The sequence below is a fragment of the Leucopleurus acutus genome (genome assembly GCF_964270905.1).
Source record: "Leucopleurus acutus genome assembly, chromosome: 11".
In the NCBI taxonomy this organism is placed as follows: Eukaryota; Metazoa; Chordata; class Mammalia; order Artiodactyla; family Delphinidae; genus Leucopleurus; species Leucopleurus acutus.
The window spans coordinates 44935301-44956179 of NC_139152.1; the positions used below are offsets into that span (position 1 = coordinate 44935301).

At 46.4% G+C, this 20879-nt stretch overlaps 2 protein-coding genes across 2 annotated transcripts; one reads left to right on the top strand and one right to left on the bottom strand.

Moving 5' to 3' along the window:
- Window positions 1-5875: 5875 nt before the first annotated feature.
- Window positions 5876-9455, bottom strand: OR10P1 (olfactory receptor family 10 subfamily P member 1; the record flags this gene model as incomplete). Its single annotated transcript, XM_082850446.1, is given in 7 exon segments — window positions 5876-6105; window positions 6108-6297; window positions 6301-6594; window positions 6596-6826; window positions 6829-6865; window positions 6867-6931; window positions 9366-9455. Coding segments are annotated over 7 exon segments (948 nt in total). The 3' UTR covers window positions 5876-6064.
- An 8139-nt stretch (window positions 9456-17594) lies between these two features.
- TMT1B (thiol methyltransferase 1B) lies at window positions 17595-20835 on the top strand. The gene is made up of 2 exons (XM_082850758.1): window positions 17595-18569; window positions 19820-20835. Exons 1-2 carry the CDS (start codon window positions 18072-18074, stop codon window positions 20054-20056), a joined length of 735 nt encoding a protein of 244 aa, XP_082706884.1. The 5' UTR covers window positions 17595-18071; the 3' UTR covers window positions 20057-20835.
- Window positions 20836-20879: the final 44 nt, after the last annotated feature.

Here is a 20879-nt window from a genome sequence, read left to right on the forward strand (position 1 = left end):
CTGCTTATCCCCTGGCTCTGCCTCCTCTGTGTTTCCCGCCTACCCGCCCACCCCCACTTTAGATGTGCAGATGTGTGGCTTTCTCTGGTGTCCTGGTGTGTTGGGCAGAGGTACCTTTGTTGAATTATGGATGTTTTACTGGTTGTAGATTGAAGGGGAGAAACAAAGAGAACATCTCACATCACTATGGTGCTGACTTAAAATTTTTTATATGGTGTATCTTATTAAAACTTTGATTTTTAACTTTTTTATGTAGCATTTGATAGCTGTGACTTTTCAAAGCTTCAGCTTTTCCGCCCACTCCCACATATATAGTAGACACCATATTTTGAAACGGGAGGGATTTATCTCATTTACATTGACTGTAAAGATCTGTTATTGTTCTTTACTTTTGCCATTTTAATATCTTTTAATCTCTTTTTATAATTGTTTGATAATATCTACTAACATAATCTTATATGCATCCTATGACCAAGAATTCCACTCCTCATTAAGTCAGAGGAAATGTATATATATTCACAAAATATATGTACAAAATATTAATAGCAGGAATATTAAATGCCACCTAAATGTCCATCAAGAGTAGAATGGATAATTGACTGTGGTACATGCATGTAACGAAATATAGCATCAATGAAAATAAATTAATGTTTTTTATTTTTTTATGAGATGGTCAGTCAGTTGTGGTCACAAAAAGAGACAGAGGAGAGTCTCAGAAACAAACAAAGTTTATTGTATTCACAGGCCCAAGAAACAGGAGGCGCAGCACACCACACAGGGCCACATGGGAAAGCTATCAGAGTGGTCAGGAGGCAGAAGATAGGAGCAATGGGAGAGCACTGGGCCAGAGACTTTATTGGGGTCTCTGTGGGAAGGCAAGGTAAGGCAGGGTGAACTGTTTACAACTGACTAGTTTGAATAATTTCAGTGGGTTTTGGGTAATAGGGGCTGTACCTAGTTGCCCGGCCCTGGGATGATTAAGGTAGAGGAATATTATCTCCAGGGTATTCAAGCATGGCTTTGAGTTGGTTTGTTTAACCAAGGAAGTGAAAGATCTGTTCATGGAAAACTGTAAGACATTGATGAAAGAAATTTAAGAAGACAAATACTGGAAAGATATCCTGTTTTCATGGACTGGAGGAATTAATATTGTTAAAATGTTCATAATATCTAAAACCATCTATAGACCCAGTGTGATCTCTATCAAAATTCCAGTAGCATTTTTTACAAAAATAGAAAAACACAATCTTAAAATTGATATAGAACCACAAAAGACCCTGCAGAGCCAAACCAATCTTGAGAAAAAAGAGCAAAGCTGGAGGCATCACACTTTCTTTTTATCTTTTTGACAAAGAATCATAAGCAGTTTATTAAATAAAATAGGGAATGCTCACAAAACTATCTAAACATCAGTACTTGCAGACTGACAAATAAATGTAGCATATTGTCAATCCCCTACACTTTTCATATAAAACCCAAATCAAAATCAGAGTTTTATGTATTTGGCATCACACTTTCTGATTTCAAACTATACTAAAAAGCTAGAGTAGTCAGAACAGTAGTGTACTGGCAAAAAAGCAGATTCACAGACCAATTGAATAGAATTGAGAACCCAGAAGTAAATCCATGCATATCTGGTCGACTAATATTTGAGAAGTCAACTAATATTTGACAAGGGAGTCAAGAATACTCAATAGGGAAAGGAGAGCCTTTTCAATAAATGGTGCTGGGAAAACTGGATATGCACATGCAAAAGAAAAAACTTGATCCTTATTTTACACCACTCACAAAAATTAACTTTAAATGTATTAAAGACTCAAATGTAAGACTTGAAACCCTAAAACTCCTAGAAGAAAATATAGGGATAAAGCTCCTTGACATTGGTCTTGGCAATGACTTGTTGGATATGACACCTAAAGCACAAGCAAGAAAAGCAAAAACAAAGTGGAACTATATAAAACTACAAAGCTTCTGCATAACAAAAGAAACAATCGACAGAATAAAGAGGCAACCTACAGAATTTCAAAATATTTCCAAACCACTTATCTGATAAGTGGTTAATATCTAACATATGTAAGGAACCCATACAACTCAAAAGCAGAAACACAAATAATCTAATTTTAAAATGGGCAAAAGACCTGAATAGATATTTTATAAAGAAGACATGCACATGGTCAACAGATATATGAAAAGGTCCTAAGCATCACTAATCATCAGAGAAATGCAAATCAAAACCAGTTTGAGATATCACTTCACCCCCTTTAGGCTGGCTATTATCAAAAAAACAAGAAATAAAAAGTGTTGGTGAGGATGTGGAGAAAAGGGAACACTAGTGCATTGTTGGTGGTAGTATAAATTGTTAAACCACTGTGGAAAACACTTTGATGGTTCCTCAGAAAATTAAAAATAGAGCTACCATATGATCAATCAATTCCACATCTGGGTATATATTTGAAGGAAATAGAATCACTGTCTTGAAGATATATACATATATATTTGCACCAATTTTGTGCATGCACCAGTGATGTCCTTTATAGCAGGGTCCCCAACCCCCAGGCCACGGACTGGCCTGTTAGGAACCAGACCACACAGCAGGAGGTGAGCAGCGGGCACGAGCGAAGCTTCATCTGTATTTACAGCCGCTCCCCATCACTCGCGTTACCGCCTGAGCTCCACCTCCTGTCAGATCAGTGGTGGCATTAGATTCTCATAGGAACGCGAACCCTACTGTGAACTGCACATGTGAGGAATCTAGGTTGTGTGCTCCTTATGAGAATCTAATGCCTGATGATCTGAGGCAGAGCTGAGGCGGTGGTGCTAGCGCTAGGGAGTGGCTGCAAATACAGATTATCATTAACAGAGAGGTTTGACTGCACAGAGACCATAATAAATCAATTGCTTGCAGATTCATATCAAAACAAGTGGCAGGGGCTTCCCTGGTGGTGCAGTGGTTGAGAGTCCGCCTGCCGATGCAGGGGATATGGGTTCGTGCCCTGGTCCGGGAAGATCCCACATGCCGCGGAGAGGCTGGGCCCGTGAGCCATGGCCGCTGAGCCTTATGCTCTTGATATTATTTTACCTGGGTCTTTCAAATGTAGTAGCACTTAAAATTGAACAGAATTGGGCTTCCCTGGTGGCGCAGTGGTTGGGAGTCCGCTGACCGCTGAGCCTGTGCGTCCGGAGCCTGTGCTCTGCAACGGGAGAGGTCACAACAGTGAGAGGCCCGCATACCACAAAAAAAAAAAAAAAAGAAAGAAAAACAAGTGACAACCTCCCAAGATCTCACAGATAGTAAATGGCAGTCAGGATTGGATCTTGGAGCTTTCTAGCACCAAAGCCAAGCTCTAAACCACTGTGCCACAGTGCTATCTATAACCAGCCTTCTGGTAAACCTTCCTTAGCCAGCTCCATATTCTCCACTCCTAGACTTGCTAATATATTAAGGAACCCTATTCCACTCTTTAATGTCCCTTATTCCCAAGGACAGACATGGACTCCTCCATCCCCAGCCTTCCATATCCTCTTTTGCACTTACAGGAAGACCAGCATTCACGCAAGTACTAAGAGTGAGTTTCTGCTCAAACAAAGGACTCACATCAGAGGAAATTACTCTTTTTCCCAAGTGGCTTCCTTCTTCCTAAATGGAGATGATCAGAGCTTTCTACTTAGATCCTCACCTCCACCTGCAGTTCCAGCCCTGCTTGAATAGCACCTGGGGATAGAGTTGCCAGATGTAGCAAATAAAAATATAAGACATCTAATCAAATTTGATTTTCTGATGAACAAAGAATAATTTTTTAACGTACACATGTCCCAAATATTGCTTTCTCGAGAAAGATAAAATGGTGCTAAAAATCCTTCTGGCCAAATATTTCACAGAACACACTTACACCAAAAAATTACTTGTTGTTGGGCTTCCCTGGTGGCGCAGCGGTTGAGAGTCCGCCTGCCGATGGCAGGGGACGTGGGTTCGTGCCCTGGTCCAGGAAGATCCCACATGCCGTGGAGCAGCTGGGCCCGTGAGCCATGGCCACTGAGCCTGCGCGTCCGGAGCCTGTGCTCCGCAACGGGAGGGGCCGCGGCGGTGAGAGGCCCACGTACCGAGAAAAAAAAGCCAAACAAAACAACACACAAAAAAACAAACAAACAAAATTACTTGTTGTTCATCCGAAATTCACATTTAACAGAACATCCAGTATTGTTTTGGCAACGCTGTATGGGGTTCCTGGAAATAGGGGACCTCAGCCTCCAGAGCTGATGGTCACCCCCTCAGGTGAAAGAAGCACGAAGCCACTTAGGGCTGAGCCCGTCCAATTTCAACACATCATCCTCCTCTTGCCTCCACCCTTAGCTCAGAACATGAGGAAAAATTCTCTCCCCTTGTCCTGTTCAGATACCAACTCTATCAGGAAGTCATTCCTTGAGTCTAGCTTTGATGCCTCGTGTTGCACTCTCAGTCCAAGTGTGTCTCAGCCAGTCCTTGGTAGACTGAGGGGAAGTGAGTTCATGTCCTTCTCATCAGGTCTTTTCTGCATTGCAAGATCCTAGACATCCATTCCTTCCCCACCCTGTTCTTCCCTGGGCTATCTAACCCTTCCTGACCCTTAGTCCATTTCCTTGCCCTGAAGATTGGACTGCCCTCAGTTGGACGGTAAAACAACAAAAATTCTTTTGGACGGCAATTTGGCAGTATGTTTCAAAAGCTCTGAAATTGTGCGTATGTTTTGACTCAGCAATTCCATTTCTAGAAGTTTGTGCTCTGAAAAGCATAAGTATACAAAGATATAACTGCAGTGATATCTATCTCAGCAAAAGCAATAACAAAAGTATTTAATTCCAATAATAGAAGATTGCTTTAAATTTTAGTATCCAACTATATAGATATTAAAATAATGCTTTAGAAGCCTATTTATATGGTAAAACATTACAATATATTTTGATAAAGTGGAAAACAAAAGTCGTGCGCAATTCACACAATATAATCCCATTTTTTTAATTTTTAAAAATACGTATATATACATATACAGAGGGAAACCAGACCACAATAATTTCCCAAGGGCATTATTAACACCGAAGTATTAATAGTTACTGTCTTTTCTTCTGGACGCAAAATTCCCTGCAATTAACAGTGTTACTTTTGTAAATGAAAATCAGTGCTATTTTAAAGGCCCTCATGTACTGTGCCTTGAGAGTGATTTTCCTGCTTATATTACACTGTCCCTCTTGCAGCTTAGTGCTAAAGGAGAGTTTATAAACAAGCAAGAATGGGCTGCCCAAGAAAAGTAAAATGGTGCTAGAGCCTCCCGGCAGGCAAATTAAGGTGGCTTCAAGCACAAATAGTGGACAGTTTACAAGAAACAAAAGCATCATCGTGGGAGTCCAGGAGCCAGACCAGACCTTCTGATCAGAGTCAGAGTCTAGAGATGTATGTGCATTTCTACCCTAGGATCAGAGGAGATGAAGAGGAAGTCAGTCCGTGGGTGAGAAAGAAGCTAAGTGGAGAATATCAACATCTCCGGGATCCCGGGAGAGAACCTGTAAGTCACAGCAAAGTAACGAGACAGACGCTTCCAGTCCTAAAGCAACACCAAGCAAGACTTGGCACCTGAACCGCCAAAGCCAGGTCAACTATTCCCTGCCCTGTTCCTACCCCAGGTCAGACCTCGCACCTGAAGTAAAGGAGCTCATGTGGTAGCGGAGCTGACTGATGGGAAAGAGAAAGGCTTCCAGTGAGGAGTCTGGGAGAAGGGGGAGAAACACTGTCTACAGGAATCGTAGCCCAGGAAGGCGCCCTGAACCTCATGAAAGACCAGAATTGCTCAATCATCGCACAAAACGGGCACCTCCTCAACTCCCCCAAGTGCATGTCTCTCCAGCTTTGTACCTACAAACAAGTCAGGTCAAGGCCATAAGAACAGGCCCCAGAAGCCAAGCTCTGAGCAGCAGGTCAGAGCCCTGGGCCCTCGAGCTGGCACCCACACCACCCAGAGCAGGGACTCCAGCTGAGCCCTCCTCTTTGAAAATCTCCAAGGATCAGGCCCTTATCTCCAAGAACTTGAGGGGGTCAAGGGCTCCAGACATATCTCTTCACGAGCTGCCTCATTGCCCCGTGACCTCCTTGTTTCTCAGAGTGTAGACCAAAGGGCTGAACATGGGAGTGACAGCTGTGTAGAAGATGGCAAGGATCTGGTCCCCGTCCTGGGAGGAGCCTGCCCATGGCCTCATGTAGGCAACAGTCCCCGTCCCAAAAAAGAGCATGATTGCAAGTAGGTGGGAGGAACAGGTAGAGAAGATTCTTCAACATCCCTGGGATGTCACGACCCCAAGGATGATGCTAAGAATACGGGCATAGGAGGCTACAGTCAGTGAGAAGGGGGTCAGGATAAAGGCTATCGTGAGGGCAAGATTGCCCACTTCACCCCACAAGGTGCTCAAGCTGGCCAGCCTCAGCACAGGCAGGATGTCACACAGGAAGTGATGGGTGGTGTTGGCACCAGGGAAAGGCAAAGTGAAGATGAAGATGGAGTGAGTGGTGCCGGTGATGATGCCCATGTGGTAGGAGGTGCCCACCATGCGCACACACACTCCCTGGCCCCATCAGGGTGGAGTGATGCAGCTGCCGGCAGACGGCAGCATAGCGGTCACTGGCCATGGCCGTGAGCAGGCCGCGTTCAGTGATGACAGGGAGCGAGAAGTACAGCTGGGTGAAGCAGCCGGTGGGCGGGATGGTGGGGCCAGAGGAGAGGAGGTCGGCCAGCATCCTGGGCACGATGGTCTTGGTGTAGAGGAGCCCCGCCACAGAGAAGTGGCGCAGGAAGAAGTGCATATGGGCGAGTGCAGGGCAGCGTCTGCCAGTGTGAGGAGGGATCAGCGAGTTGCCCAGCAGGGTGACCCAGTAGACCAGAAGCACCCCCAAACATGTGTTTTTGATCTGTTGATCACACAATAAGAAAAAATCATATATGAAACATGAAAAGAAAAAGATGGAATTTGTTTTAACATATTTTGGTATTTTTAAATATCTGATTTACTTTCAACCAATTATGCCTACTTGTGCCTTTGGAAATGTTTTTATCAGTAGTTTAATTTTGCAGTTTGGTGAATAGCGAATGTTTCCGATTGTCAGTGCACATTTTTCAGACATATGCGTCATAGAAAGGCTATGAGAAGAGCACTTAGGTTGTTTCCAGGTTTACGATTTGAGCATTTCTACAAGTTCCTGTAAAGTTCTGTAAAATTTTAAGTTCTCTTGATTGAAGTAAAATTTCTGCAATCAGTCTTAACCACAGAATGCATTGCTTCGTTCTCAGAAACTAGATTTTAGGTAGATTGGTGGCTCAGTGGTTGAGAGTCCTCCTGCTGATGCAGGGGATACGGGTTCGTGCCCCGGTCCGGGAAGATCCCACATGCTGCGGAGCGGCTGGGCCCGTGAGCCATGGCCGCTGAGCCTGCACGTCCGGAGCCTGTGCTCTGCAACGGGAGAGGCCACAACAGTGAGAGGCCCGCGTACCAGAAAAAAAAAAAAAAAAAATGAACTTCTTTTAAACCTCATTTAACATCAAAGTCCTGGCTGCCTTAGATATTTTTGCTCTACCACTTTAAAATTTTTGAGTGAAATAAAAGATAGTATTTGAATAAAATAAAATAATAAAATAGTTATAAATAAAAAACAGGAAGGAGGTGGTAGAGAGTCCGGGCAATGGACCCAAAAAGGCAGACTTTTTTCCGGAAGAGCAGTGTAACTCTGGAGGTATTCAAAATGATATCACATCTCCCCCGTGTGGTGAATCTCTGAGTAGCCACGTTCCAGGTCATCCCCTCTCTCTGAGCTGTGGGTGAGGAGATGGTAAAAAGAAGGGGACTTGAAAGATCTACTTGTCCAGACTCCAGTCTACAGAGGAGGAAGCTGAGATCTGGAAAAGCTCATCTGGTTCATCCTGGATCATTCAGTGAATTAAGGGCAGAGCCGAGCACGCCTGACAGGGAAGAGCCCACTCTCGCCTCAGGTAGGATGTTTCCATCAGGTCCATAGGTAGGTGAGGTGATTTCCGTCAGACCAGATTTCACATTCCTGGAATACACCTGCTTGCCATTCCCCTGCCTGAGAATCTTTCTCCTCTTCTCCTCAAGTTTGCGTCCTGCCCACCTTTCCAGGCCAAGCACAGACACACACCCTCTAAGAAGTCTCCTCTGCTTCTCCCAGAAAAACCACATCCCCTCCACAGCCTTCCATGCTGTATCATTTCAAAACTTAGTAACTTGAAACAACAAGCATTTATAAACTCAATGTTTCTAAGTCAAAATTTCGAATGTGGGGGGCTTCCCTGGTGGCACAGTGGCTGAGAATCCGCCTGCCAATGCAGGGGACACGGGTTCGAGCCCTGGTCTGGGAAGATCCCACACGCCATGGAGCAACTAAGCCCGTGTGCCACAACTACTGAGCCTGTGCTCTAGAGCCCGTGAGCCACAACTACTGAGCCTGCGTGCTGCAACTACTGAAGCCCACGTGTCTAGAGCCCGTGCTCCACAACAAGAGAAGCCACCACAATGAAAAGCCTGAGCACCGCAACAAAGAGTAGCCCCTGCTTGCTGCAACCAGAGAAAGCCTGCGCGCAGCAACGAAGACCCAACGGCAGCCAAATAAATGAATAAATAAACAAATAAATAAAATTTTTAAAAAATATCTGAAGGTTGACAACTGCAAAGTAAAAACATTAAAAAAAAAAATCCAAGTGTGACTTAGCTGGGTGCCTGTGGCTCTCATAAGACTGCGGTCAAGATGGCAACCAGGATGCCCTTATCCCAAGGTTCCCCTGGGAGAGGGGCTGCTTCCAAGGCTCACTCCTGGGGCTGCTGTCAGGTCTCAGACGCTCACTGGCTGGGGACACCCATTCCTTGCCATCAGTTCCAGCTTATACCATGGCACAGCTACCTTCCCTCCAAGGGAGTGAGCGAGGGAGAGAGGGAGAGAGCGTGAGCCAGCAAGATGGAAGTCAGAGGCTTTTTGTAACCCAATCTCAAAAGTGGCAGCCCATTACTTTTTTTTTTTTTTTGGCCGCACCTTGCGACAGGTGGAACTTCCCCACCCAGAGATCGAACCCAAGGCTCCTGCAGTGGAAGCGTGGAGTCTTAACCACTGGACCACCAGGGAAGCCCAACAGTCTATTACTTTTGCTGTGCACAATCAGTTAGAAGTAAATCCCTAATTTTAGCCCCAAAATGTCCAGGTTACAAAAGACCGTGCCTGTGATCTTGATCACTCTCTCACGCTCCCTCGCTCGCTCAGAGGAAAGGCATCTGCCACGTTGTGAGCCCCAACGTGTCAAGGACCTGGTGTGTCCATTTACTCAAGGGCAGGGGATTACATGAGAGCCTGAGCTCCAGGAGGTAGAGTGGCTGGGGGCCAGCTGCGGGGGCTGCCTGCCACACGTGTGCAGCTCTGCTACAGTGGACATTGCCCGAGCGTCTGCTGAGTCTAGCCCTAGTTGAATAATCACTTCAGTTAAATCCCATCATCTGCCTAGTGAACCAGGTGTTATTATTATCTCTTTGCAGATGAGAAGGCTGAGGCCGGGACATGTGATACGTGTGACTTGCCCAAGTCCCATTAGTCAGTAATCGAGCCAGGACCCAAACCCAAGCCTCTGACCCCAAGTCCAATGCCCTTTCTACCTCAGCTGCCTATCACTGATCACTCTCCAGGTTAGACTCCTGGTTTCACCACCAAGCTGTGTGACTCGGACCTCTCAGAGACTCGGTTTTCTCATCTGTAAAACAAAGATAATTCCTACGTCATAGGGTTGTTGTAGGAATTAAATAACATAATGTATGAAAAGCACTTAGCACGGTGTCTGGTATATAATAAAACTCAGCCTTGTGTCACATGAATCGGGAGAGGGAGAAGGTGAGTTCACCATGTCCATTTCCACCCTGGTCTGGGAAGACAATAAAATTTCAAAACCAAAAACGAAGCTACCCAAAGGATACCAAGGTTGAAGGAAAAGTACCTTGAAAGTTACTACTTTGAGTAGAGAGGAGCTTCAGGAGGCCCTCCGCTCCCAGCCTCTAGGGCAAGGAGCGGGTTTTCTTCATCATGTCCTGTGACCTTTCTCATAACAACATTTTTATTCAGATGAAAATAGAAATTGGTTGGCTGCAGTATCTGGGGTGTGGGTTGATGGGTGGACGTGAGGGGAGCCAAGGAGAGGGAAAAAGAACTGAAGAATAATAAAAAGAGAAACGGGATCCGTGGCTGTCAGCCAAGCCCACAAAGATTAGAAGATGAAACGGGTCTCAAGTTGCAGCTGAAAACATCAGGTTAGACCCAGGGAACTAGAGCTATAGTGGCCTCCAGCCTAGAGATCACAAAGACACACGTAAGTCTAGGAAATCCATGTATCCTGAACCCCAGAGCTTCCTGACTCTCCGGGGCTGAGCTTTCACTTCGTGGGGAAAATGGGTAAGTGAAGATCTCACAGGTGCTAAGAGCTCCTGAGAGAGTGAGCTTGGGGCAGGAGACTGGCTCTCCAACCCCCTGAGATCCTTTTAGCTCTGAAAGTCTAAGGAGCGTTTTACGTACATCCACATGTAACTTAATGATTAACAAATACTTTCTCCTCTGGGTTGCTGTGTAAATTTTAACTAATTCCTCGGGGTCAGCCAGGTCTCCCTCAGGTCTGCCCACCAGCCCCGCAGACCCCAGAGCCTTGGCAGCAGTAATGACCTCAAATGAGAACATCTCCACAAGTACAATGGTAATCACAGCCATAATAACTGAACAATTAATTTTGTCCCTCAATGTTAAAAAAAAAAAAAAGGAGAAAGAAAGAAAGAAGAACACAGGGAAGTATACCCAATATTTTGTAATAACCTATAAGAGAAGAAAATCTGAAAAAGAATATATATATTTAAAAAAAAGAATATATATACTCAGTTATATATGTGTGTGTGTGTAACTGAATCACTGTGCTGTACACCTGAAACTAACATGATACTGTAAATCAACTATACTTCAATTTTTATAAATAAATAAAAAGAAAAAGTTTGCAGCCTAGCAATGAATAGAGCAATTCAGCAATTTCATGATCTCATTTGGTCCTCGAATCAACCGTAGAGACAGGCCTAGCAGGTATTACTACCATGTTTTAGTAAAAACAGAAAACTAAGGAGCTACGACATGACTGCAAAGTCACTTGGCCAACGAGGGTGGAGCTGGGACTTGAAACCTAGAAGCCAAATCTCTGGCTCCCAGTCCAAGACACTCTAATACACTACCCAGTCCTGCCCAGCTGGGAATCCCTCCCTTACCAGCTCTGTCCCCACATCTGTGACTCGTCCTCTGAAAGCCCAGCTCCTTCCAACATCAAGAGCCCACAGTGTCTTACACGGCAACCCAGGAACAGCTGACCTCCTCTAAGAATCCCCCTACTTTCTCACATCCTGCCCCCTCAGCATCCAGCCAGGCTTCTGGAGCAAGAACGAGGGCATCCTTTGGGGAGGTCATTGGCCCCTGCCCACGGTCCTCACGATGCGTCTGTAACCTACCCACCACTCTGCCCTATGAACTTCCATCCCAGAGCTAAGGGAGACTCGCTGTTTATATTTGTCGATTTGGTGTTTCGTTTCTTGTTGCCCAGCATAAATAGCTTACAAAGACATAACAAACAAACCAAAAAAAGGGGAAAAGTAGGAGCAAAGGAAATAAAGAGAAAGAAAATAAATTTTTAAAAAAGAAAAAGTTAGGGATATAAAATAGAGCCAAGAATGAAACTTTAAAATGCAAAATATAAGACCTATGCCCTTCCTAAGGTTGGGCCACAAGTTTGGCTCAAAACTGTTTAGCAGCCAACCCAGAAAGGAAAGTGCAGTCAGTTCCAGAGTTCACAGTGTCCATGAGATAAAACAGACTACTCAGGGCAGTATAACTGTTCTTGGAGCTAAGACCAGACAGAAGGCTCTCCCAAGGACACCCCTAGAGAGATGATTGTGGTTCACGTCCTTACCATTGCTTTAAAAGGGAGTTTCTTGGGATGGATTCTAACAACTGCTCTCAACACAGGCGATGCCATTGCACCAAAGGACTTTGGCAGCTGTGGGAGGGACCGGGTACACCATGTACCCAGCTCTGTCCTCATGGACTTTGATCTAGGGCAGGATTTCTCAATCTTGGTATGATTGACATTTGCGGCCAGGTCATTCTTGCTTGTGAGGGGCTGTTCTTGCCTTGTAGGATGGCTAGCAGCACCCTTGGCCTCTGTCCACTAGATGCCAGTAACACCCTTTTCCCCAGTTGTGACAAAGTGTCTCCAGACCTAGTCTGACCGCCCCCAGTTGAGAACTACTGACCCAAGGGTAGAAATCATTGCTTCTATTTTCTTTTTAATGTGGAGAGACAAAAGGAACCTGGTTTTATTTTTGTTATTTTTTACAGCTTTATTGAGTGCTTATTTACGTAATACAAAATCCACTCATTTAAAGTACGCAATTCTTGGGACTTCCCTGGTGGTCCAGTGGTTAGGACTCAGCGCTTTCACTGCTGGGGCCTGGGTTCAATCCCTAGTCAGGGAACTAAGATCCTGCATGCCGCATGGCACAGCCAAATAAATAAATAATTTTAAAATATATAGTTTAAAAAATATAAAGTGGGGCTTCCCTGGTGGCACAGTGGTTGAGAATCTGCCTGCCGATGCAGGGGACACAGGTTCGAGTCCTGGTCTGGGAAGTTCCCACATGCCGCGGAGCAACTAGCCCCGTGAGCCACAATTACTGAGCCTGCGCGTCTGGAGCGTGCGCTCCGCAACAAGAGAGGCCACGATAGTGAGAGGCCCGCGCACTGCGATGAAGAGTGGCCCCCGCTTGCCACAACTAGAGAAAGCCCTCGCACAGAAACGAGGAGCCAACACAGCCATAAACAAACAAATAAATAAAATTTGAAAAAAATATATATATATATAAAGTGCACAATTCAGTGGGTTTTAGTATATTCACAGGGTTGTGTAACCACCACCACTACCTAATTTTAGAACATTTTCATCACTTCAAAAAGTTACTCTGTACCCCTTAGCGGTCACTTCCCATTCATCCCTCCCCCAGTGTCTCTCGAATGGATTTGCTTCTTCTGGATATTTCATATAAATAGAATCATGCAACATGTGGAGTTTTGTATCAGGCCTCTTTCACTTAGCGTAACGTTTCCAAGTTTCATCCATGTTGTAGCATGTATCAGTTTATATCCTTTTTATTGCCAAATAATATTCCATTGTATGGATATGTCATATTTTATTTATCCACACATCAGTTTAAGGGCACTTTGGTTGTTTACACTTTGGGGCTACTATGAATAACTCTGCAACAAACCCTCACAATTTTTTTTTTGAATTATAGTTGATTTACGTTGTGTTAGTTTCAGGTGTACAGCAAAGTGATTCAGTTATACATACATATATATCTTTTTTTCAGATTCTTTTCCCTTATAGGTTATTACAAAATATTGAGTATAGTTCCCACACGTACACATTTTTTTAAAATTTATTTATTTTATTGATTTGTTTTTGGCTGCGTTGGGTCTTCGTTGCTGTGCGCAGGCTTTCTCTAGCTGCAGCAAGCAGGGCCTACTCTTCCATGCATGGGCTTCTCATTGTGGTGGCTGCTCTTGTTGCAGAGCATGGCGCTCTAGGCGCGTGGGCTTCAGTAGTTGTGGCGCTTGGGCCCAGTAGTTGTGGCTCGCGGGCTTAGTTACTCCAAAGCATGTGGGATCTTCTCGGAGCAGGGCTCGAACCCGTGTCCCCTGCATTGGCAGGTGGATTCTTAACCACTGTGCCAGCAGGGAAGCCCACGTACAAATTTTTGAGTGGATATGTTTTCAGTTCTCTTTGGTATATACCTAGGAATGGAATTGTTGGTATGAGCTCTATGTTGTGGTGTTGTTGTTGTTTTAAAAGGAAGATGTATTTATTTATACTCATTTTTTAGATACCACACATAAGTGATATCATATGATATTTGCCTTTCTCTGTCTGACTTCACTTAGTATGATAGTCTCTAGGTCCATCCACACTGGGCAGCTTCAATCTTAAAATATTGTCACTGATTATTTGACCAATGCCCTGATGATAGGGCTTTCCTCACTGACCAGATAAAGACAAGGCCTGTGAGTGGGGCTTTTCCAGGGATCTTCCAGAAAGGTCAAACAGTGACAGTTCTCTGGGGTTCTGCTCTTTGGGGAGTGCTTCAGGAGCCCGGCAGGACTGGAGTTGCTTGGGTGTGGAGTGAGGTCACAGCTTTCTGTGATATTAATAAGTTGGTCCATAAGACTGGCACTCACGGTTTTCCATTGTTTTTAGTGCCTTTCTTGAAAGGGGAAATGCAGTTTCTGCACTGTTTCAGAACATACGAAACCATGAGTTAACTTTCTACAACTGTCATAACTGATTTAACATCCTAACAATCTGCATGTGGCAGGCGAGGTCACCCCAAGAGTGAGAGAGGGCTAGTGTTCTTCCATTTTCAGTGGGTATATTAGAAAATGAATGAGTGCCAGAACAGAGTTACTAAAACATTGGTATTTTTTTTAACATCTTTATTGGAGTATAATTGCTTTACAATGTTGTGTTAGTTGCTGCTGTATAGCAAAGTGAATCAGTTATACGTATACATGTATCCCCATATCTCCTCCCTCTTGCATCTCCCTCCCTCCCACCCTCCCTATCCCACCCCTCTAGGTGGACACAAAGCACCGAGCTGATCTCCCTGTGCTATGCGGCTGCTTCCCACTAGCTATCTACTTTACATTTGGTAGTGTATATATAAAACATTGGTCTATTTTTTATGTTTATTTTTAACCAACCAAAACTTCTAATACAATCAATAAATGCAAAGACAATGTGACCTTACTTGGCAATAGTAGCAAAATCTATACTTGAGGGCCTTCAGGAATACAAGGCCCAGGCCAAAAAGCTCTCCTGGTTCCCTGCGTGATAACAAGAGCCTTCCTTTCTGTCCTCATGGGAATTTCTCTGCTCCCCATGGGAGGTAGGGAGTAAGAATTCATATAAGTCAACCTCCAGTTCTCTCTTACCAGGAGAGCACCTGTAGTAGGTCAAAGTGATGCCTCCTCGCAGCAAACCCAAGGGGGTGGGGAGAAGTTCATCCCCTCCATCCACGGCCATATCTCAGCCCCTGGCAGCATCCTTCTGCCTCTCCAGGCTTCCCCAAGTGAAAAAAAAAAATCACTCCCAGTGCTATAATGGATATTTACACCATTTCTTTCCTGTCTGGCCAGGGAACTCTGGACAGAGCAGTCCAGAATAAAAGGACTAGACTGCAGCTTTATTTAACCCATCCCTGTATCACATAGCAAAGGAGTCCTTAAAGACCCAGGACTTAAGAAGAAAAAGGTTTCTTCTTCCTCTTTCTCAAACCATGTTCAAGCTTCAGATTTTAGCCAAATGTTGATAGAAGCTTTCCTCTGTCCAGATTTTACCAGATCCAAAGTGGGGAGGAGCTCTCTGATTGCATGAATGGAGTAGGTTTGTGTGCGGTAGCCAGTTTCCTCACAAGTTATCTAAAAAGCAAGCACACCTCACTATAGCAAGGATTAATTTTTCTCTAGCCAGTAAAATCTGGTTTCGCATTAAGAATATATTGCGGGCTTCCCTGGTGGCGCAGTGGTTGAGAGTCCGCCTGCCGATGCAGGGGACACGGGTTCGTGCCCCGGTCCGGGTAGGCCTGTGAGCCATGGCCACTGAGCCTGCGCGTCCGGAGCCTGTGCTCCGCAACGGGAGAGGCCGCAACAGTGAGAGGCCCGCGTACCACAAAAAAAAAATATATATATATATATATATATATATATATATATATATATATATATAGCCCCTCATGTTAAGATTTGGATTCTATTCCTTACAAAATGACAACCTATGCTAGGGAACACATGACTTCTTCCCAAGCCTGCATTAGCTCTGCTAGGTCACACACCCCCTCCTAGGTCAGGTGCAAACTTCAAGTTCCCATCCACAACACTCTTCCCTGAGAGAAGAAAGAAGGAGAGCTCAGTAAAAGCAGCTATCTAGCTTTGATTGAAGCTTTACTCTGATCTTCCACATCTTGATGTTTACTAGGCAAAATAATAATAACCATACAGTGATATCTTAGCTCTGAATGATGCAAGCGGTTTACAAAGCACTCTCACTTGCACTATTTCATTTGAGCCTCATCTGAGAGGTAGGCACAACATATTTTTCCCTTGGAACAAAGGAAGAAACTAAGGCTCAGATAAATGACAGGCTACTTAGCTTGCAAATGGTAGAATGGGAACTAAGTGCAGAATTTCTGACTCACAGTTCAGTGCTTTTTATATAGCATATCATTGTTTACAGAGTGTTACTTCTTTAATATTGTCATGTCGGGCTTCCCTGGTGGCGCAGTGGTTGAGAGTCCGCCTGCCGATGCAGGGGACACAGGTTCGTGCCCCGGTCCGGGAAGATCCCACATGCCGCAGAGCGGCTGGGCCGGTGAGTCATGGCCGCTGAGCCTGCGCGACCGGAGCCTGTGCTCCACAGTGGGAGAGGCCACAGCAGTGAGAGGCCCGCGTACCGCAAAAAAAAAAAAAAAGAATTATGGGGGTGGATGGCGGTGATGGGTCCACAACAGTGTTAATATATTTAATACCACTGAATTGTACAATTAAAATGGTGAAGATGGTGAGTTTTGTTATGTGCATTTTACTACAACCAAAAAAAAAGAAGAAGAAAAAAAAATTAAATGATACCACCAAAACAAAAGAATAATTACACATTTTAAATAAATGAATAGCCATTCCACATGCAGGTATTTACACACAGGAAATATAAGCATATATCCACACAAAGACATGGACATAAACGTTCATAGCAGTTCTATTTGTTCCCTTGTTATCACGCAGGGAACCAGGAGAGCTTTTTGGCCTGGGCCTTGTATTCCTGAAGGCCCTCAAGTATAGATTTTGCTATTATTGCCAAGTAAGGTCACATTGTCTTTGCATTTATTGATTGTATTAGAAGTTTTGGTTGGTTAAAAAACTTTGGTTGTTGACAGTTCCAAATGTCCGTCAACAGCTGGATGGATAAATAATTTATGGTAACTCCATAAAATGGAATACCACTCAACAATAAAATGAATGTTGATTTTCTTTTCTCTAAACAAAACTTCCTTCAGCCACTACGCATGGGCACTCTACAAGAGGGAAAGTCCAATAGCCTCAAGTCTCACGAGGAGCATTTCCCAGGGTCATTGGTGGCCTCCGGGGGAGGACGACTTTAAACAAAGTCCCTGATTGGGGCGGGTGCTCTGTCCAAGTCCACTGCCTCTGTCCTGCCGGTCAAACCCACTGTGCCCCGGCCAGCGCGGGGCTGAGGGATAAGGTCTGGGACAATTCCTGAGTCAGGCAGGGATGAGCTATTTCAGGAAAGTGTCTCCCACACGGCGCTGCTGGAGCCAGGGCAGCCCCTGTGCAGCTGCCCAGCAGAGAAGTTTTGTGACCGCCCCCCTGGGGTTGACACATCCTTCTCTGTGTTTGGCTTCTATCTGGGGCAGAGGCATGTTACAGTTTACAAAGCCCTGGGGGTGTTCCCGGGGCACCCAACCAGAATTTCCAACTTGCATAAACTGAGCAGAACCTGAGCCCGGAATGAGGCCGGGACGTGCCGCAGGAGTCTGCTCTGCCGGGGCATTTGGCCCCTGTGAAGCTGTGATCTGAGACGTAGCTCCCCCCCCCTTCCCGCGTCCCTCTGAGATGATCAGCACACACCAGCCTCTTCAACTGGGCACAGCGCTCCAGAACTCAGGACACGCTGGCACCACCTGTTTCTTCGCCCCCACGTAATAAAATTGGTTGAAGAGCCTACGGGATTTTGGGACCGGCGCACTCTGGAGAGATTTCATACATCAACTCCTCCCCGGCAAAGAGGAAACGGCCAAGTAGGAGACAGGGAACAAAGTCCTATCACTGGGCGAAAGGAGACTCAAGTCTGCAGGGGCGGAGCAGAGAGACAGGCCAGCCACCCAAGGGAAGCTCCACTCAGAGCCAGGCTACCATGGACACCCTGGTCCGACTCCTGCAGCTGCTGGTGCTAATCCTGACCCTGCCCCTGCACCTCATGGCTCTGCTGGGTTTCTGGGAGCCCCTGTGCAAGACCTATTTCCCCTACCTGATGGCCATGCTGACAGTCAAGTGCAACCGCAAGATGGACAGCAAGAAACAGGAGCTCTTCAGCCAGATAAAGGGGCTGGCAGGAGCCTCGGGGAAGGTGGCCCTGCTGGAGCTGGGCTGTGGCACTGGCGCCAACTTCCAGTTCTACCCATGTGGCTGCAGGATCACCTGCCTGGACCCGAACCCTCACTTTGAGAAGTTCCTGACAAAGAGTATGGCCAAGAATAGGCATCTTGAATATGAACGGTTTGTGGTGGCTTTCGGAGAGGACATGAAACAGCTGGCCAGTGGCTCCATGGACGTGGTGGTCAGCACCTTGGTGCTGTGCTCAGTGCAGAGCCCAAAGAGGGTCCTGCAGGAAGTTCGGAGAGTACTGAGGCCGGTGAGCAGAATAGGAAGTGTATGGGCACGGGGCAACAAACGTAGCATCAGCCACCCCGGTGTCCAGGGCACCCGGGATGGGGAATCTCAGGCACTAGTGCATTAGACACCCACCCACCGCCACCTGCTGGTGAACAGGAGATATGACCAGGGCCTGGATGGGGCAGGACAGGGTGCTGTGGAATCACACAGGTGATCCGCCTAACAAAGGGGGAAAGAGGGGTGAAGGACACCTAGGGATGTGGTGTTTAAACTGAGATCTGAGGGGTTAAGCAGGGGGTGGAGGGAGTGGCGGAAACAAAAGAGTGTTCTAAGTAGAGGTATGGGGGTAGTGGAATCCATAAAGTTTGGAACTGGGTGTGGACAGAAAGGAGTTTAGGATGATTTCCAGGTTTCTGGCATGAGCGAATGGTGGAGGGAGTGAGGGAGGGTAGAGAGAAGTACCATTTGCAGGACAGAAGCAGCCTGTTTTGGACTTGTTAGGTCTGTGGTCCCATGGAGACAGCCGGGCAGAAACCCAGAGGCACTTTAAGTCCAGATCTGGAGGTCAGAAAAAGACGTAGCTGGAGATTTAGATTTGGACGTCATCAGCTTGTAGCTGGTAAATTCCAAGCGCGTTGGAATTTGAGACCGAAACAGGAAAGGCCGTAGAATATCTGGCTTGTATCACCTGTTGGACATTTCCTTTTAGATTCATGCTTTCTGGAAGGTTTAAATTCATTAACGTTAAGAGTTACTTATAACTTTTGGTTGGTTTTTTTGTTTTGGGTGCATGAGATCACCTAGGGAGGGTACAGTGAGGAGGGAAGACTGGAGGAACCCCAGCTCACTCAGGAGCCCAGTGCACCCTTCCGTGGGATGCTGGCTGAGACGTCCGGGATGCAGGCGTCTTGGTCTCGGGAGAGGGCTCAGCGCGAGCATCTCTGTATCCAATGAGACCTCTGCTCCTGGTTCCCCGCCTCCCCATCTGTCTGCCCTCGGCTACGCTGGCCTTCGGGTCATTGTTTAAAAATCTCTCACCGGTCATGGCCCCTAGGTCACAGGAGGCTCTTCACACTCACTTTGAGTTGGAGGGTAAGAGCCGGGGGATGCAGAGAAGGTCACAGAGCCGGACGGTCTCCCTAAACTCGCAGGCCAGCACCTCCCACTCCACCAAGAGGTTCTGACCAGGCTTGGTCAGCGGGATGGAGGTGAGAGTAGAGGAAGGTTGCGGAATGGAGCAGGTAAGTAACGCTCTCTCTTCTCTCCCAGGGAGGAATGTTTTTTTTCTGGGAGCACGTGGCTGAGCCGCGTGGAAGCTGGGCCTTCCTGTGGCAGCAGGTTTTAGAGCCCACCTGGAAACACATTGGGGACGGCTGCTGCCTCACCAGAGAGACCTGGAAAGATCTGGAGAATGCCCAGTTCTCTGAACTCCAAATGGAACGACAACCCCCTCCCATCAAGTGGTTACCTGTTGGGCCCCATATCATGGGAAAGGCGGTGAAATAAGCCCCTCCTTCTCCCACCTCTCCGCGGGGAGCCCCTCTCCTTCTCTAACTTCAACCCTTCCTTGTGCAGTGAGAAAGCTCTATTCCCACCCTGACTGCGGGGAGGAAACAGTTATACCCTGTCATATCCCTAACTGCAAATTCCTTGACTGGGTCTCCCAGTTTTTGCCCACTACCCCTAGGACAGCTCCCCGTCCCTTCCCCGTGTTCCCCCCACTTCTGAGACCACACCCACGTGCCCCCAGGACCTGGTCACAAAAGTCACCAGTATCCCTGCCAGGCGCCCTGGGCTCCCTCCAACCACCACCTTTGTCCTGGGCTGTGGGGATGCAGAGAGAACCAGTCCTCTCTGGAGACCCTGCAGCACTCAGCAAAGAAGCCAGAGGCTTCGTCCTCACATCGTTTTTAATAAATAGACAAAACCCACTGATGGACGCAGCAAACTAAGGTCAGAGGAGAGGGGAAGCCAGGGAGGGAAGAGCCCCTGAGTCAGTGACATAACCTCCTCCCCACCCTCTGGGCTTAAGGCACTTTCAGGGAGATAGGTCCTCGGGGTCTCATTATACAGGGTGAATGGGAGAGGGAAGGATTAGGGTCCCTTCTCCCCACTTTTGCATCAGGACACCACTGCCCTCCTCACCCATCCCTGATTTACCCCATCTCATCTCACAGCATCCTAAGGGGAGGTTTGGGTTGGGTGGGTGTGGTCCTCACGGGGAGAGAGGTCTGTGCCCCTGAGGAAACAGATCCTGCCACATCCTGATGGGACACCGGCAACCCAGCCTGCCCCCTTCATCCCTAGGAGCCATCTCTGGGGAAGGGGT

What these genes read in the sequence shown, in the direction of transcription:
- TMT1B (XM_082850758.1), top strand. Translation starts at nt 18,072, where the DNA reads ATGGACACCCTGGTCCGACTCCTGCAGCTGCTGGTGCTAATCCTGACC. An exon ending in TTCGGAGAGTACTGAGGCCG is followed by an intron (nt 18,570 to 19,819) that starts GTGAGCAGAATA and finishes CTTCTCTCCCAG; the next exon opens with GGAGGAATGTTTTTTTTCTG.